Raw genomic sequence first — 19,724 nt, forward strand, 5'->3', positions numbered from 1 at the left:
ACATATATCTGCTACCCCTCTGCCAGCTCCTCTCAAGTCTAAACCTAACACATTTCATTTACGCCGATGACATACAGATCTTGATCCCCATAACTGAGCCCATCTCCAAAACCCTCAATTTCTGGAACAGCTGCCTCCACTCCATCAACCTACTCCTCTCCAGCCTCAACCTAGTCCTCAACACTTCCAAAACGGAACTCCTCTTCATATCTCCCAACGACAGTGACCCCCTCTCCAGCAACCTCAACATTCCATCAGTGTCCCAAGTGAGAGATCTCGGTGCCATAATAGACACCCAAATGAATTTTAAAAAATTCATAAATAACACCACAAAAGAATGCTTCCATAAGCTACATGTTCTAAAATGGCTCAGACCTCTCCTTCATTTTCACGACTACCACACAGTCCTCCAAGCCATCCTGTTCTCAAAAATTGACTACTGTAACTCATTACTCCTAGGCCGTCCCGCTTCCACTACTAAACCTTTACAAATGTTCCAGAACGCCGCCGCAAGGATCCTCACCAACGCTAGATGAAGAAACCACATCACACCCATCCTCAAAAATTTACATCAACTTCAGAATCTTGTATAAATGTCTGACCATCATACACAAAACCATCCACCATAATTACACACTCCAGCTCAAAATCTAGTTCAACCTTCACTCCTCCACGAGACCGATCAGAACTGCCTATAAAGGATCCCTTCATACACCCCACGCCAAATCCACACTTCACCCCTCCATACGGAAAACATGCATTCTCCACAGCCGGACCCGCTCAATGGAATTCATTACCACCAGAGCTTTGCCAGGAACAATGTCTTTTCACCTTTAGAAAAAAACTGAAGACTTGGCTATTCGAACAAGCCTACCCATAATCGGCCAAACCTCAAATAATACCAAGCCACTAATACTGACTCTTAATGCAGTCATCTATTGATACAGTCATCTATTGAGATCCTCAAGATTTGATTCCAATTCCGTATCACGTATTCTCAATAAGTTCTTGATGTTAATCATTATTAACGCTAAATTTATTTCAATTTAAGTTATTCTCACTTTCATTCTAGCCCTATGTTAAAATAAGTTTACATTTCCGATTTGTTCCGAGTTCTTCGACCCTGTTATGTAACTTTTTCTCTGCATGTTTAGATGGTTTTTCCCTTGTTTGATGTAAACCGGTACGATAAGACTTTGTCTTGAATATCGGTATAGTAAAAATTAGTAAATAAATAAATAGACTTTGGCACATGCATTATTGGTATTACATTAGGGCTCAGCAGCATGATACTGTGGCACGTCATGTTTTAATTTGGGAACCATTCTTCCATTGATATAAAGATTATTAAGGAGGGCACGGCCTCTGGAAGCTGGGGGTTAACTGTATCTGGGATATTGGTAAACAAAATTTTTCTGAAGCAGAGTAATGTGAGGAATATAATAGATGGATAACCCTGGCAAAGGGGTACAAGACATGTGCTCCCGGGGCCTTTTGAAATGTTATGGTCTCTCATACCCAACTGTTCAAGTCCTTATACACCACCGGGGGGGGGGGGGGACGAAAAAGAAATAGGCAAAACTGTAATATGTTCAAAGTTTATTGAAGTTTGTTTATGCACAACACCAATGTTCTCAGGATGTTAATGCTTTTGCCAATAAAAATTTAAATTAAAAAAATGTACGTATAAGTTATTGAATGTTTGCCTAAAGAGCAAGTCCACCCACATAAAAGCTTGGGATATGATTTCAGGCCTACACTTCTTGATGAAGATTGTTCCCTTGTCTTTCAATTGACCAAGAAATCCTGCATCTCTTCTACACTACTTGAGAATAGCTATAAATTATATAGATGGTATTACACCCCAGTTAAGTTGCAATAACATTTGCTCTCAAATAAGCGATGTATGTTGGCGGGGTTGCTCTTCTCAAGGTACTTTTCTCTACATGTAGTGGGAATGCCCTCACATTTAAACCCTGTGGCACCAAATATCCACTATTCTATCCCAGATTATCCAGAAAACAGAGTTATCTAGGGAATCGGCCTTATTGAACCTCCCAGTCTCCGAAGACCCATCTGCTCAAGCCTTGATTCAACAATTGTGTATCGCCACAAGAATGGAGATAGCCTTATTCTGGAGACAGGATTGTTTGCTGACGAGACAGGGTGTGATCTCTCGTATAGACAGACTCTGCACTTTGAGCAAAATCACCTCCTTAAAACATCAAAAGCTTAATCAATTTATTTCTGTGTGAGACCCTTACTTAAGCTGGAGACAGACCAACTACTAATGATGCTTTGAATGAGCTGAGATCTCAGTCATTTCCTTTCTTGATTACTGTTCGATGCTACCCACATGGAGCAAAGTGTAGGGGTGATCTGCGTGCTGAATAATATCACACAAACCAAGGGAAACCACAAAAAGGAATTTTATTTCCAACCATTTTTTTTATATACTGAAATATATTTTATTAAATGTACTAAACGCTATCCCGCCACGTAAGAATTTGCAGGAGAAACATGCTTATTCTCTGCAGGGCATCCAAGCCACAAAACTGTATTGTTCAGCTCAAGTGGGCTACGTGGCTTTGTGAGATGCAGACACGTGGACTATAAGAAAGGCACACCCAGGGGCTCCAACTGGTACAGTGCCAGATCCTCTGCATAAGAAGTGCCCCAGGGAAAAACAAGCCAAAACCAAAAAGGGAGGAGAATCATGGGAACCCATCATCATCATCTTCTGCCATCTCCTTGGCAAACTCCAGGTCCTGCTGCTCTCGCTCCCGGCGCTCCTAAAGCAGAGATCAGCACATTAAATAATAATAAAACACATTCTAGGAACATCGTAATTTCCTCCTCAGAAAGGGCTGTGTGCCCCCACCATGGCAAGGGTACGAGAGATGACAGGAGGAGCAATGAGGGCACTTTAGAGCAAGCGATTCTTTCCTGGGTCCCCTATGCCCGCTGGATGGTTCAACATCTTACCTCAGCAGACTCCAGGTCCTTGTTGTAAGATTTGGGAGGGAATCGCATGGCCTGCAATACAAAGCAGAGGAAACTCTGAATCCACACATATCGGCCTCACCCAAGGAGTTCCCCAAGGTTCCTCACTCTCCTCCACCCTTTTCAATATAAACCTTCTTCCCCTCTGCCAGCACCTCTCCGACCTTGGCCTCAAATTCTACATCTATGCTGACGATGTTCAAATCATCATACCAATTCAAGAATCTATTTCTAAATCGCTAACTTTCTGGGAGAAATGTCTCGCCTCCATAAATACCCTCCTCACAAACCTCCACCTTGCCCTCAATACCACTAAGACAGAACTGCTCCTCATATCCAACCACCAAACCCCAAAGCCCCCCCTCGCAAGTGACCCAGCATACAGCTCAATCTCCTCACTGCCCTTTGTATGAGATCTCGGTGTCATGATTGACCAGCAACTAAACTTAAAAAAACATATCCACACCGTCCTAAAGGAAGGCTTCTATAAGCTCCATGTGATGAAAAAACTCAAACCGTTACTCCACACCCACGACTTCCGTACTGTCATACAGGCGACCCTCACATCAAAAATGGACTACTGCAACTCCTTACTCCTAGGCCTCTCCCCTACTCTACCATCAAACCGCTTCAAATGCTGCAGAATGCGGTTGCTAGAGTCCTCACAAATACCTGTAGATCTGACCACATTACCCCTCACCTTAAGGAGCTCCACTGGCTCCCGGTCCCCTTTCGCATCCTCTACAAAACCTTTACCATCATACACAAATCCATCAACAATCACAACTCCAACTGGCTTGACGAGCCTCTTCGCTTCTAGAGCATCCCTCAAAGGTACGGTTCTATGTAAAGCCCCTCTCTCTGTTGGGCAGTTTATTGTTTTATGTAAACTGGAGTGATTTGTAGTCCTTACAAGAACTTCGGTATATAAAAATTAAAAATAAATAAATAAATAAATAAATCCCATCCCTACAAGGGATCGAGCTCTCTCCATTGCAGGCCCCACCCACTGGAACTCACTACCCACGGATCTCCGCCTTGAGCCTTGCACCACCAAATTAAAAAAAAAGTTAAAGACCTGGCTCTTCAAACAGGCATACCCAGATTAGGTCTCCCGCGCTTCAACTCCTCTGCAACCTCTCTATGCCCCCAAGTTATTTATTGTTACGTTCTTAAGTTTTTGTTAAGTTTTGTTCTCTAGTTAGTATCTCCTCCTCCTCTCTATGCTATCACTGTTTACATCCCCTACCCCTTCCCCTATTCTATGTACTTTCTATCTTAGTTATGATGCAAACCGATATGATGTAACCACTAATATCGGTATGAAAAAGCTGTTAAATAAATAAATTAATTAATTAATGAGTTGGCACGGCTTCAGGCTCCACTCTCTGTGATCTCCTCCATGAGGGGGTGGCGAGAGCAGAGGATGGCACTGTAGGAGTCAAGCAGGGGCAACTCAGTTGCATTCCCCTGCAGATTCAAGCACACATTGTCTCCTGAATAAAATCTCATCTGTGAACTTTGGGAAGATTTGCCCTGTCTCACGACAAAGGCACAGCCTTCACATGCTTTGATACCTTGACAGACATGTTGTGGATGTCAAGACAGAAGGAGATCCTCTGGTGGAACGCCAGCTGTGGCTCCCGGGTGGAATAAATATCACTCATCTCTTTGGACTGGACATAACCCTTCTCATGGTTGATGCTGGCTTCGATGACACCATCACGAATGGCCTGAAACAACGAAACACACCCCTGTCAATGGGAAACCGGCACTGTCTTCCTGTACCACAAGTCAGTAGGAACCAGTCCTACTCATTTCCCTCGGGGGGAGGGAAATGAGTAGGACTGGGGGGGGACAGGACTGGGTAGGACTGGGGGGGGACGGGACACACAGAATCCAGCAGTACCAGTGCCCTCTTTCCTAGAAGCGCTGCTCTGTGGCTTTGGGCATTGCCTGACGTTATTTAGCCTCATCTTACTGAGGCCTGCAGAGGCTCGGGGTCAGTCTGATTCTTGCTTCTTATTTTTGGAGTTAGGGAGACAATGAGAAAACTCTGGGAGCACAGGCAAGTCCAGGACACTTCTTTCTCGACACTGAGAAACTCCTTAAAGCTAATATCTTCAAATGCTCTCCCACAAATTGCCTGGAATTGTAACCCTACCCCAAAGGATTGGAGTTTCCCACTAGCAGAGCTGTACGCCTGCCCTGCACTCTGTCAGAGGGGAGGGGCATGAGTGCTATTCTTCCCCTTACTCACTGCTTCAACTGTGACTGACAAGCCTGGCAATTTCTCTTGGGCCCTAACCTGCCACTTATTACCAAAGGGAGGGTGGGGGGTGGGTGGGTGAGAAAGCATTTTATCATCACATTTTCTAGTACCTGGCAGTACACAGACCTGTGTCCTACCAGAGGGTTAGGGATCCTGGCAGCAGGCTCACCTTTGCCACAATGAACTCTGCATCCTCAGAACTATCCAGCTGCAGCTTCTGTGCAATGTCGGCCAGAGAGATGCGGGAGTACGACAAGCTGATCATACGCACTCCTGTAAAGGGAAAACCCATTACTAGCAAGAGGTGGCAGCCGCAGCTTGGCTCATACAGACAATCTGCCCCCACCAACAAACTGGCCTTAGTATAAAAAAATGCCAGCAATGACTGAGCTCCAGCAGAATCTGTCCTATGAGCACAGGACGTGAGCCCTAGACTATATGCATACAGTTACCTTCCAGTATTTATGGCAAGAAGATAAATGCCAACCCCCTGCCCCATCTGCTGTTTCTCTTACATAGATTGGTCTGTGCAGTTAGATTCCATTTTTACAGCTGTGCCCAACTAGAAAAAAGGAAAATTGCTTCTTACCTGTTAATTTTCGTTCCTGTAGTACCCACAGATCAGTTCAGACTCTTCGGTTTTGCCTCCCTGCCAGCAGATGGAGACAGAGAAAGCTTCATATTCCCTGGTGCCACCTGCAGTCCCCCCCCCCCCCCCAGTATTGGCCAAGATGACAGCAACAACCTTAAATTTCTAAGCAAACTTGCTCCCCTCCAATGAGCCGGAAGAAGGTGAAATTGCCCAAAAAGACAATAGAAAACTTGTTTCCCAAATTTAACATAAGCGATCAGCATTAAAAAACCTCCAACAATTCGCACTATATACAAAGCAACAGGACGAGCGGCGGACTCTTCCCCCGCCCCCCCTCAGTAAATGGGCAGGTCTCTGGACTGATCTGTGGTACTACAGGAATGAAAATTAGCAGGTAAGAACCAATTTTCCTTTCCCTGAACGTACCCGGATCAGTCCAGGCTCCTGGGATGTACCTAAGCTCCACGTAACTCGGGTGGGACATGGAGAGTTCTGCTCATAGAACACTCTCACCAAAGCACATGGAAGCCGGAGCCCCGACATCCAAGCGATAACGCCTAGTAAAAGTGTGCAACGACTTCCCAGTAGCTGCCCTGCAAATTTAATTGCTGAGACACCTGATGTGATTCAGAGCAGGAAGTCACCTGAGAATGAGTCAAGTGCGCCCCTAAACCCCCTTTAAAAACGTAAGTCGATTCGATTTCTTCCTTCAGCCACCACACAATGTAGCCTTAGACGACTTATTTCCCGTCTCTGGACCACTCCACAGTACAAACAGATGATACAATCTACAAAGAGGAGATGTGATCTATGGAAATCATAAGTGACCTTTAGATACCTCAATAATGTATTCTTCCAATCTAAGAGCCTAAACCCCCCCTCCCCCCGCATGAGGCCTAGAGGAATCCAAATCCATAAAATCTGGAAGCTCTATTGTCTAACTAGAATGGGACGCCAAGAATACCTCAGGCAGAAAAGAAGGCATCATGCATAAAGATACCCCTGAATCAGACATCTATAGGAAGAGATCTTGACACGACAACACCTGGACCTCTGAAATTCTTCTGGCTGAATAGCAACCAAGAAAACCACTTTAAGAGTCAAGTCTATAACCGTAGCTCTCTTTAATGTTTCAAACAGAGCCTCACACAATCCTCTAAGGCAGGGCTTCCCAAACCTGTCCTGGGGACCCACCAGCCAGTCGGGTTTTCAGGATATCCACAATGAATATACATGTGATAAATTTGCATATACTGAGTCTCCATGGTATGCAAATGTATCTCATGCATATTCATTGTGGATATCCTGAAAACCCGACTGGCTGTGGGGTCCCACAGGTTTGGGAAGGCCTGCTCTAATGACTAGATTTAGATTCCAAAATGGCCAAATGTTCCACACCTGAGAACACAAGTTCTTAACTCCTGAAGGAACCATAGAATATCCGGATGTGTGGACAAAGGATACTTTTGCACCTTACCCTGGAGACAACCCAATGATGTTACCTGGACACTCAGAGTTAAAGGCCAGTTCACTGACCAGAACCTTTCTGTAGAAAAGTCAAAATTTATGACACCGTACCATGAACAGACTGAGGCTGCACTCCGTCAACAGCAGACAAGTACTCGAAGATCCTCCAAATTCACACATACGTCAAGGATGTAGAAGGTGGAAATAACTACTTTGGAATATCCCCTCCATCTCAAGTTGTTTCCTCTCAGAAGCGAAGCCGTGAGACAGAAGTGAGCCGCCTGACCCATAAATATTGAGCCCTGGTGGAAAACCGTTGACTGATGTCCGAAACTCAGGGGCCCATGTATGGCCATGTTGATCAGATCTGGAAAGCATGGTCAATGTGGCCACTTTGGAGCTACCAGGATCACGTTGTCTGGATGTTTCACTATCTGCTGTAATCACTTGTCCACCAGAGGCCACAGGAGAGAAGAAAGAAGAATCCCTCAAGTCCATGGCAGCACGAGAGTTTGGATTCCTTTCTACCGTGTTCTGTTCAGCGGCTGTAAAACCATGACACCATGGTATTCTCTTTGATCAGGATATCCCCATTTGCCATGAATGAGACACATTGCTGCTTCTGACAACTCCCATTCCCCGGGGTTTAACTTTCTCCGACTGAGAAAATCCACCTGAAACATAGTACACTCCGACGATGTGAGACACTGCCAGCCACTCCAAGTGCTGTTTTGCCCAGAGAATCAAATCCCAGGCCTCTCGAGCCACTGCCTGATTCTTGTTTCTGCCTTGATGGTTGATGTAGTCCACCGGCATCGCATTATCTGATAGGATCCGTACTGGAAGGCCGCATAACCTTGGCAGACAGGCAAACAACATGAAATGCGCTGCTCTCGTCTCTAACCAACTGACAGGCCATGAGGCCTCCTGTTTCAACCACTGACCCTGCGCCAACTAATCTTGTCACACTGCCCTCCAACCAGAGGCTTGAATTGGTGGGGACTATTATCCAGTTCAGAATTTCCAATTCTGCGTCACGCTCGAGATTGGTGCGAGTAAGCACCACGAAAGACTATTCCTGGCTTCCCCCTCTAACAAACAAGGATGACGAAACATTTCCAATAACGGATTTCAGCAGGAGAAGAGCCCCCTACAGAGGCCGCATATGTGCGAACGCCCAATGCATTAACTCCAATGTCAATGCCATAGAACCCAGCTCTTTAAATAGTCCTAGACCCTGGGCACCGAAAGCTCTAGCAGAAGCCTAATCTGACTTTGCAATTTCAGCATTCTCTCTCCATGACTTATGTGAGTGAGAAACACTCTGTCTGCCCACGTGTTGAACTGAGCTCCCAGATACTCCAGAGTTTGTAAGAGGACTAAATGGGTCATTGCTAGGTTCACCACCCATCATAGAGACTTCAAGTACATTGGTACCTTTTTTTATTGATTGTGAACAGAGGTCATTTGATTTTGCATGAATAAGCTAGTCATTTAGATATGGATACACCAGCACACCCTCCTTTTGAAATGCGGTTGCCCTCACCACCATCGACACCTTGGTGAAGGTACGCGGAGCCGTCGCCAGCTGAAGGGAAGGGCTCGAAACTGAAAATGTTCCCTTAGGACCATGAACCCTCAGGAATCTCTGGTGCTCTGACCTGATAGCTATGTGCAGATACGCCTCTATCAAGGCGAGTGATGCCAAGAACTCTTCCTTGTGTACCGCTGCTATGACGGACCTCAGAGTTTCCATGTGGAAACGGGAAACCTTGAGAGCTGCATTTACCTTCTTTAAATCCAATATCTCTTTAATTGGATACGGAGGGAAAAGAAACAGGATGCTTAATGGAGAAACTACTTACCTGGTAATTTCCTTTTCCTTAAGTGTAGACAGATGGATTCAGGACCAATGGATTTATGCTCCCCTGCCAGCAGATGAAGATGGAGTCAGGTTTCAAAGCTGTCGTCACCCTAGATACACCCCTGCAGTGACCTAAGCCCTTCAGTATTCTCTTCAAAAGCCACTGTAGACCTACTATTGAAAAACTTGATTAAAAACAGATAACCATAACTGTACTCAACCAAACCCTGAACCCCAATAAGATTATAGATGCCCTGATCTAGACTGGATGATCGCTTATCCATAATCTCTTGGAGTCAATATCCACTACACGGGCGAATCCTTGGCAATGTTCTTGGGCAGCCATGAGTGGGATGCTGAGTCCATCTGTCTTCACTAAGGAAAACGAAATTACCAGGTAAGTAATTTCTCCATTTCCTAGCATGTAGCCAGATGGACTCAGGACCAGTGGAGCTGCCCACAGTCCGGTTAATACAGCCCTTACAAATGCTGCGTCTTCTTGGGCCTGGATGCCCAGGCTATAGAACCTGGAGAATGTGTGTAAGGAAGACTACGTCGCCGCTCGGCAGATATCAATGGGAGACAGCAGCCTAGCTTCCGCCCATGAGACTGCCTGAGCCCTAGTGGAATGAGCTTTAACCTAAGGGGTAATGGCTTTCCTGGCTCCACATAGACTCCTGTGACCACCTCCTTAATCCAGAGGGCTATGGTAGCCCGCAAAGCTGATTCACCATACTTCCTTCCACCATAAAGGACAAACAAGCGGTCCATTTTTTGGGCTGGTTCTGAAACTTCGAGATACTGCACCAAAAGTTTACTGACATTCAAATGATGGAGGAGTCTGTATTCTTCCACGTCCTTGTGCTTATCTAAGGATGGCAACAAAATGGACTGATTCAAATGAAACTCAGAGACTATCTTGGGCAAGAAGGATGGAACAGTACAAAGCTATAACACTCCTACAGGTATCGGGAGGAACAGTTCCCGACACAATGCCTGTAGTTCAGAGATGCGACATGCCGAGCATATAGCCATCAGGAACACCATTTTCATAGTTAATAAACGCAAGGAAAGACTGCGCAGTGGCCGAAAGGAGGGCCTAACAAAAATTCCAATACTAGATTAAAATTCCACAAGGGAACCGGCCACAGTAGGAGTGGCCAGAGGTGCCTCACCCCTTTCAGAAAACAGGCCATGTCCAGGTGAGCCAACAGGCAGGTTCCATTCACCTCGCCCCTGAAACAGGAGAGAACCACCACCTGGATCTTCAAGGAGTTAAGAGTCAAACCTTTATTCAAGCCACCCTGCAAAAATTCCAGAATTAGTGGGATTTTGACTGCACAAAAGGAAACACCTTGATCCTCGCACCAGGCCTCAAATACTCTCCAGACCCACACACATGCTAGGGCTGTAGAGAACATCCGCATGTGGAGTAAAGTGGAAATTACTGCTGCTGAATATCCTCACTTCATCAGGTGAGCCCTTTCAAAAAGGCCAGACCGTAAGACAGAATCAAGTCGGATCCTCATGAAGGGCCAATCCCTGCTCTAGCAGGTCCCTGTGCAGTGGGAGGCACGGGGGTGTGTGTGTGTCTCCACCAGGAGTCTCTGCATGTCTGTATACCACGGACGCCTGGGCCAATCTGGAGCTACTAGTAGGACTAATCCCCTGTGGCACTCGATTCTGCGAATGACCCTGCCCAAGAGGGGCCACGGAGGGAGGCATATAGCAGTTCCTCTTCTGGCCAGGTTTGAATGAGAGAATCGATCCCTAGGGTCAATTGATCTCTTCTGCAACTGAAGAATCAGGGAACCTTCACAATGCGAGATGCAGCCAGCAGGTCGATGGATGGGAGACCCCAACGATCTACTACCAACTGATAGGCTTTGGCAGACAACACCCACTCTCCTGGATCCAGACTCTCCCTGCTTAGAAAGTCTGCTCTGACGTTGTCTTTTTCTGCGATGAGGGAGGCTGAGATCATCTGTAGATGTATTTCCGCCCATTCCATAAGGAGATCTTTCTCCTGTGACACTTGCTGGCTTTTGGTTCCACCCTGGCAGTTGATGTAGGCTACCGTTGTTGCGTTGCCTCACATTACGCAGACTGCTTGTCCTTGGAGTATGTGGCTGAATTGTAGACATGCCAATCTGCCTGTGCTTCCAGGTGATTTATGTTCCAGAGGACTTCTTCCTCTGTCCAACGCCCCTGGGCCGACAGTTCCAGACAGTGGGCTCCCCAGCCCCGGAGGCTCGCGTCTGTTGTGAGGACCAGCCAGTTCGGAGGGCACAGGGGTACACCCCTATCCAGATGAGCTTGCTGCAGCCACCACTGGAGCCAAGAGCATACTTCCATCAGAAAGTGGAGGCAAATCGAATAGTCTTGAGGCAGTGGGTGCCAACGTGAAAGAAGGGAGCGCAGAAGTGGCCGCATGTGTGCCCTCGCCCCTGGCACTACTTCCAGGGTTGCCGCCATCAAACCAAGGACATGAAGATATCTCCACACTGTTGAGCGCATTGTGTTCATCAGCAGATGCACTTGGGACATCAACTTCCTTACCTGCATGGTTGGGAGGAATACTTTGCCCTGCTTGGTTTTCAAATGGACTCCCAAATATTCCAAGGTCTGGGAGGGTTTGAGACTATTTTGTCCATGTTTACGACCCAAATTCCTGAAGCAAGGAAGTCACCCTGTTGGTCACCTGGACTCTCTCTTCCACAGACTTTGCCCAGATCAACCAGTCATCCAAGTATGGTTGCACCAGGATTCCCTCTTTTCTCAATGCTGCCATTACAACCACCATAATCTTGGAAAATGTTCTGGAGGCAATGGCCAGGCCAAAGGGCAGTGCCTGGAACTGAATGGTGACCCAGTATTGCAAAGCGTAGGAAACAATGTTCTTGCCGGATTGGAATATGTAGATAGGCCTTGGATAGGTCCAGGAAGGTTAAGAACTCTCCTGATTGTACGGCCATTATCATGGAGCGTAGGGTTTCCATGCGGAAATGAATCACTCGTAGATGTCAGTTGATGCTCTTGAGACCCAGGATGGGGCGCGAAAGGAACCTTCCTTCTTGGGTACAATGAAATAGATGGATTAACGCCCCGTATTTTCCTGGGGCGCAGGTACTAGGATTATAGCCCTCTTCTTGAGGAGCCTTAACTCCACTACCTTTTTCTTGTGCAGGGAGTGGCAAGGAGATATCATGAATATCTCCCGAGGAGTGCTGAAAAATTCCAGCGCATATCCTTCTCATATGACCTCAAGTACCCATTTGTCCAAAGTGATCTCAACCCACCAGTAGTAGAAGAGGGACAAGTCGACCCCCTATTTACTCGTTCCAAGAGTGGGTCGGGACAAACCTGAACCCAAACCTGACCCTCTCTTGGGCTGCCGACTCTGAAGGGGACTGAGACCTCTCACAGGACAGATACTTCTGAAAAGTTGAGTTTCTGTAGGGGTGAAAGCATTGGGAGCCCCTGGATTGACTCCTCATGGGCGAGGGACGCTATAACTGCTTTTTCTTATCTTCTGGTAGCCGGGGTACTGGAGATTCGCCCCACTTACTGGCCAGCTTTTCCAATTTGCTTCCAAAGAGGAGTGATCCTTTAAAGGGCATCTTTGTGAGATCTGACTTGGAGGTTGCGTCTGCAGACCAGTTCCGCAGCCATAGCTGTCTTATGGCTGCCAACACTGAGGCCATTCCTCTGGCTGAGGTTTGGAGTAGGTCTGAGCCCGTGGCAGCTAAAAAGGTGGCAGCAGGTTCCATAAACGCTCTGGAATTCACCCGAGTCATCCGCCTCCCGAAAGAGGAGCAGGCACAGACGAGCTACCAGGGCACAACAAGCAGCAATCTGTAAGGTCATTGCCATTGCATTAAAAGGCCTGTTTAAGGATGGACTCCATCCGCCTATTGTGCGCATCCTTTAAGGCTGCTCCTCCCTCCACTGGGATAGTTGTTTGCTTAGAGACGGCACAGACCAGCGCATCTACTTTAAGGAAAGGCAAACATTCTCTCGTTGCCGGATCCAATGGGTATAGAGCTTCTAATACTCGTCCACCTTTAAAACTTGCTTCTGGGGCATCCCATTCCAGGTTAATAGACTCCTGGATGGCTTCCAGTACTGGAAAGTAGCAAGAGGCTTTCCATAGGGAAAACAGAATGGGATTCGTCTTTGGTTCTGTCATAGAGTCCGCCCCATGAACTCCCAGCATCTTCAGGGTCTGGGAAACCAGGTCTGGCAATTCGTCTCTATGGAAAAACCGTAACATGGTGCTATACAGTTCTAAACCAGGGGGGATTTCCCCATCTTCCAAGGAATCTGAATTCTCTTCTTCGTCCATGCCATCTGGGTCCCTGCCAGGGATACCCTTGGTAAGTCGAGGCATGCCTCGAGGTCTGCCGATAGGACTGGGAGAGGGAGGGCTTACCAGTTGAGGTTCTGTCCGGACAGGGGCAAGTGAAGTAGCAGACTGTGCCTGTACGAAGGCTTGAAGGTCTTGAAAGAATTCCACCCAAGAGAAGGCAGCCGGATCCATGCGTAGCCCAGGAGGAATTGAGGTAGATGCTGCTAAATTTCCCTCTCCCATGGATGAGCCAGTTGCGGGGGTACTCTGATCTGGTTAAGGCTGTGGCTGAACCATCCTCTGAATGGGAAGAGCCAGATCTCCCTGGGCTTCCTCACAGTGCTGACATAAGCAAGAATCCAGGTCAGATTGTGAAGCCCTATCTTGACAAGAGGCACAGAGAGAAAGGCGCTTATGTTTCTTTGCTGCCGGAGCTATTGGCAAAGGGAACTGCATGTTCAGATGGCTCGCGCTTAAAATTTTATGTACACAGATTTCGGGCGCCTACATGGACCGCAGCGAGGCGCACTCACAGCCTGTGCACCTGGAAATTCTGCATCTATGTAGTAGTGTGCGTATGTATGCGCACAGCGTGTGCGCAGAGCCAGTATGCACCACATGTACAGACACTCCTTGAAGGGCAATATAAGACGCACAAAAACTGGCACAAGAAGGCACCGTCGTAGCTTACCACACGGTGTGCCGACTAAGCCTAAAGCAGGGCCTAGAACAGCAGGGGGCTGCTCTACTGGCTCGGATGCCCACTTCCCTTTATCGACGTCAGTATGGCATGCTGAGCAAGGAGACCAGAGGAAGTCTTACCGAATCCCCTCCAACGTCTCTGATTAGGAAATCCTTTTTTTTTTTTTTAAACTTATCTGGGCTCAGCACTTACTGGCTGAGATCAGAGAGGGTCTCCGGCTGCAGGGGGAGAGGGCTTTGGCCGTCACAACCACGCTCAGCTTCCTGCACCCGCTGCCCTTCAGCTGCTTCAGCAGCAAAGTCCATACCGGGAACCGGCTACCGGACCAAAGCACACCTCTGAGGGATCTCGGAAATCACCTCAGGAATTCTCAGCTGGGAGGGGGACCTTTATGCAGGCTGTCCTGTAGAAATTCCAGAATCATGGGGGGGATCTTTGCCATTTGCGGGGGCACCCTGCGGCCCTCGCACCAGGCCTCAAATATTCCCCAGATCTGTAATATGTCAGGGACTTTGAGAACTTCCGCGTGCAAAGCAAGGTGGCGATCACGGCCGCTGAGTAACCGCGCTTCTTCAGGCGAGCCCTCTCAAGGGCCAGACCATAAGAGAGAATAGAGACTGATCTTCATGAAGAATCGAGCCCTGCTGGAGAAGGTTCCTGTGTGGGGGAGGCACAGAAGACCCTCCACAAGGAGCCTCCGCATGTCTGCGTACCACAGGTGTCTGGGCCAATCCGAGGCCACTAGGAGGACTAAACCTCTGTGGAGTTCTATCTTGTGGATGATCTTGCCTAGCAGAAGCCATGGGGGGGGGGGGGGGGGGGGGGAAGGCGTACAGTAAGTCCTCCTCCGGCCAGGTCTGGACGAGGGCGTCGATCCCTTGGGAGTGCTGATCTAATCTACAACTGAAGAACCGGGGGACTTTCGCATTGTGAGATGTGGCCAGTAGGTCCATGGCCAGGAGGCCCCAGCAATTTACTAGGAGCTGGAAGCCTTTGGTTGATAGCGTCCATTCTCCCCCCCCCCCCCCCCCCCCGAGTCCAATCTTTCCCTGCTGAGAAAGTTCGCTGCGACATTGTCTTTTCCCGCAATGTGGGACGCTGAGATCCCTTGTAGGTTTAACTCCACCCATTCCATAAAGGGGATCTATTACCAGAGTCACCTGATGGCTCTTGGTTCCTCCCTGGCAGTTGATGTAGACAACCTTTGTTGCGTTGTCAGACATCACCCAGATTTGCTTGTCCCTGGAGCCTGTGGCTGAACTGCAAGCATGCTAGTCTGACCACTCGAGCTTCCAGGCGGTTTATGTTCCAGTTTGCCTCTTCCTTGGTCTACTGTCCCTGGGCTGTCAGCTCCTGACAGTGAGCTCCCCACCCTCGGAGGCTCGCGTCTGTTGTGAGGATGATACAGCTCGGTGGGGATAGGCCCTTGCTTAGGTGGATTTCCTGTAGCCACCACTGGAGCTGAGAGCATACTTCAATCGGTAGGTGGAGGTGAATTGAATAGTCTTGGGACAGTGGGTTCCAGTGTGACAGTAAGGAGCGTTGGAGAGGCCGCATGTGAGCTCTCGCCCATGGTACTACTTCCAGGATTAATGTCATGAGGCCGAGGACCTGAAGATAGTCCCACACCTTGGGGGCATTGTAGTGGTCCATCAGTTTCCTCCTCCTCCTCGGGGGAGGGAGGAAGACCTTGTTCTGCTTGGTGTCTAATCGGGCCCCCAGGTACTCTAAGGACTGGGAGGGCTTGAGGCTGCTCTTGTCTATGTTCACGACCCAACCGAGTTCCTGTATGAGGGACCTGACCCTGCTGGTCACCTGAAGGCTCTCTTCCAATGACTTCGCCCGGATCAGTCAATCGACCACGTAGGGGCGTACCTCAGTGCTGCTGCCACGACCACCATAATTTTGGAGAATGTTCTGGGGGCGGTTGCCAGACCGAAGGGTAACGCCCGGAACTGGTAATAGCGGCCCAGAACCGCAAAGCATAGAAAACGCTGGTGGGTCTTGGTAGACTGGAATATGAACGTGGGCTTCGGAGAGGTCCAGGGAGATTAAGAACTCTCCCGGTTGCACTGCCATTATGACGGAGCGGAAAGTTTCCATTCGGAAGTGCAATATCCGCAGTTGACAGTTGACGCTCTTGAGATCCAGGATGGGCCAGAATGAGTCCTCTTTCTTGGGCACGATAAAATAGATGGAATGACATCCCTTATTTACTTAGGGTGTGGGTACCGGAGTTATAGCCCTCAGACTGAGAAGTCTTATCAGTGTGGATTCCACTGCCAGTTTCTTGAGCTGGGAATGGCAAGATGATTTCATGAACCTGTCCCGAGGGATGCTGCGAAATTCGAGAGCGTAGCCTTCTCGTATGATGTCCAGTACCATTTGTCAGATGAGATCTTGACCCACCGCTGGTAGAAGAGGGAAAGTTGACCCTCTATCTCTTCTTCCCATGGATGGGTCGGCCCAACTTCATTGGGAAGCTCGAGTTGAGCCTGATCCCGAACTTGTTCCTCTTTTGGGTTGCTGGTTCTGAAAGGACAGACCTCCCCGAGGGTCGAGGTGACTGGAACGATGGGTTTCTGTAGGGCTGGAAGCACTTGGAGCCCCTGGCCTGACCCCTCATGGGTGAGGGGTGCTGAGACCTCTTTTTCCTGTCTTCTGGTAGTCGAGCCACTGGAGATTCGCCCCACTTACTGGGTAGCTTCTCCAACTCCCTTCCGAATAGGAAGGATCCCTTAAAAGGCATCTTTGTGAGGTTCGCCTTAGAGGCTGTGTCCGCTGACCAGTTCCGCAACTATGGCTGTCTTCTGACCACCACCACTGAGGCTTACTAGGACCGAGCTTGTGTCCACCAGGAAGACTGCGGCGGGTTCAATCGCCTCTCTGGCATGCGCCCCAGAGCTATCTGCCTCTCTCGAGAGGAGCAAGCAGGAGCGAACCACTAGAGCACAGCAGGAAGCGATCTGCAGGATCATTGCTGTTGTGAAGGCTTGCTTAAGGATGGATTCTAACTGCTTATCGTGAGCATCCTTCAAAGCCGCCCCTCCCTCAACAGGGATGGTTTTGAGATGGTGCAGACCATGGCATCCACTTTCGGGAACTGCAGGTGTTAAGCTATGCTGAGCAGGTGTCCAAGCTAAGCTGGGCATCAACAGTCCAGAGGATACAAGGCCTCTAAGGCCCAACCTCCTTTAAAGCTTGCCTCCGGGGCATCCCATTCCAGGTCAATCAACTCCTGGATAGCTTCCAGCACTGGGAAATAGCAGGAGGCTTTCCGAAGAGACACCAGGATGGGGTTCTTCTTTGACTCTGCCATAGGGTCCGTGCCTGGAACTCCCAGAGTTTCAGGGTCTGGGAGACTAGTGCCAGTAATTCGGCTCTGTGGAAGAAATGAAGCATGGTCCGGTATGGTTCCAGGCCTGGAGGGATTTGTCTGTCCTCCAGTGAATCCCTGCCGTCATCCATGGTGTCTGGGTCCCCTTTCATGGATACTCTTGATGAGGCGTGGCATGTCTCGAGGCCCGCAGGCAGGGCCGGGAGAGCGAGGCCCCTCCCAGGTAGGGTTCAACCTGGCGGGGTCAGGGGCTGACTGTGCCTGAACAAAGGCTTGGAGGCCCTGAAAAACCTCCAACCAAGAGAAGGCCACCGGATCCATATTTGTCCCAGGGGGAACCAGAGTAGGGGCCACTGAATTACCCTCACCCGGGAGGACACCGTCCCGGAATTGCTCAGGTCCGGGGAGCTGCCGGATAAAATCGTGGCTGACCTGTCCTCCGACTGGGATGGGCCGGGCTTAGAAAATTTTTGAGAATCCAGCGCTCCCTGGGCCTCCTCACAGTGCTGACACAGGCAGGATTCCAGGTCAGACTGTGCGGCTCTAATATGGCAGGCCGCACAGAGAGGAGTGTCGCCCGAGCTTCTTTGCTGCTGAGGCCATAGCCTGTGTGGTTTGTACGTTTAGCCGGTAGTTGTCTATCAGGCTCGCAACTCGTCTTGGCGGTTGTGCGTGCAACTACGCATGTAATTGCGATCATGTTAGGCGCACAGAAGGCCGGCCTACACAGCGCATACCAACGGCTGAAGGGGGGGAAATGGTGCTGCATCAAACCGCGCGCAAGATGGTGCCGCCGCGGATCGCCACTTGGAGAGTCCTCCGAGCTAAAAACGGGGACCCGTTAAATCCGCTCGGAACCCCCTTCCCTCACCTGAACGGAGATCAGGAACGAAGTCGGTAAGGCGCACCAAGCAAAGAGACCGGAGGAAAAACTGAAATTCTTCCACGTCTCTGGATCGGAGGAGTTCTTCTCTACTTACCTGGTCTCAGCGCTTACCGGCTGAGTACAGAGACTGTCTCCAGCTGCGGGGGAAGAGGGCTTTGGCCTTCACCGCCGTGATCGGCTTCTGCATCCGCTGCCTTTCAGTTGCTTCAGCAGCTAAGTCCACGCCGGGAACCGGCTACTAGACCAAGGCACACCTCAGAGATCTCGGAAATCACCTCAGGAATTCTCGACTGGGGGAGGGACCCTTAGGTATCACCGCAGGAGAGCGGAGCTTGATCTTCCTTTAAAAGTGAAGGTAAAAACATTTCTCTCTTTGGATTAGTGCTGCAATCCCGCTAACACCATGCTAGTGTGGGGATAGCGTCCACATCTGCTAAGGAGACTGAGAGATACTGAAGAGCTGAGGTTAATCTAGGGTGTCGTCGGCTTGGAAACCTGACTCCATCTCCCATCTGCTAGCAGGGAAACACATAACCCACTGGTCCTGAGTCCATCTGGCTACACACTAGGAAATTTTGCATTTTTCTCCTGATAAAGGTTTTATGCTTTCTAATTGTTATTACAGTATATGCTAAATTTTCGTAAGGTTTCTAACTCGGCTAAGGGTTCCCGAGTTATTAGCTCCTTTTGATAATTCTGATACACCTGATTTTCTTCCTTCCTCTCAGGTTAACATTTCTACTCATGGTACTCTTAATTATTCTGACAAAGTTTGTTTTCACAGTACTTCAAATGTAAAATGCCTTATTCTGTGGTCAGAAAGTTCTGATTTTTTCAGACAGTTGCCTTATTGTCTGCTTTTAGTCTTGTTCTTTTCTTTTACTTTATGAAATGCTCCACGTCTCTTGTCTTGTATATTTGTCTTATTAGACTGTAAGCTCTACTGAGCAGGGACTGTCTTTTTGTGTGTGCGTGCACAGTGCTGCATGTGTCATGTAGCATTATAGAAATGTTAAGTAGTAGTAGTAGAAGTAGGGAAACCCAAGTAAGACGGAGGCAAGTTTTGCTTCCGAAACGTGTTCTGGACTCGGGTACCTCATTCTTTCTGAAGTTTCCCTGCAAATGTAAAGTAATCTTTCAGAAACATAAGTTTATAGTTTGTGATCCTCTTCATTTGGAAACTTTTCTGATGGTCAAAGCACAGGCTAATTAGGTTATTTTGGGTTTGGTGGGTAACGCTTGGACTGCCACT

The 19,724-nt window shown here is 48.6% G+C and overlaps 1 protein-coding gene across 1 annotated transcript in view; it reads right to left on the reverse strand.

Annotated features, from left to right (window-relative positions):
* Positions 1–2,413: 2,413 nt before the first annotated feature.
* The window catches only part of PSMD3 (proteasome 26S subunit, non-ATPase 3), a 42,923-nt gene continuing 25,612 nt past the window's right edge, over positions 2,414–19,724 (reverse strand). The window contains exons 9-12 of the mRNA XM_029572515.1: positions 5,445–5,548; positions 4,581–4,736; positions 2,986–3,036; positions 2,414–2,792 (exon numbers count right to left, since the gene is read on the reverse strand). Coding sequence (XP_029428375.1) covers positions 2,715–2,792; positions 2,986–3,036; positions 4,581–4,736; positions 5,445–5,548 — 389 coding nt within the window. The 3' untranslated portion in view covers positions 2,414–2,714. The remainder of the gene's footprint in view (positions 2,793–2,985; positions 3,037–4,580; positions 4,737–5,444; positions 5,549–19,724) is intronic.

The sequence above is a fragment of the Rhinatrema bivittatum genome, chromosome 12 (genome assembly GCF_901001135.1).
Source record: "Rhinatrema bivittatum chromosome 12, aRhiBiv1.1, whole genome shotgun sequence".
NCBI lineage: Eukaryota > Metazoa > Chordata > Amphibia > Gymnophiona > Rhinatrematidae > Rhinatrema > Rhinatrema bivittatum.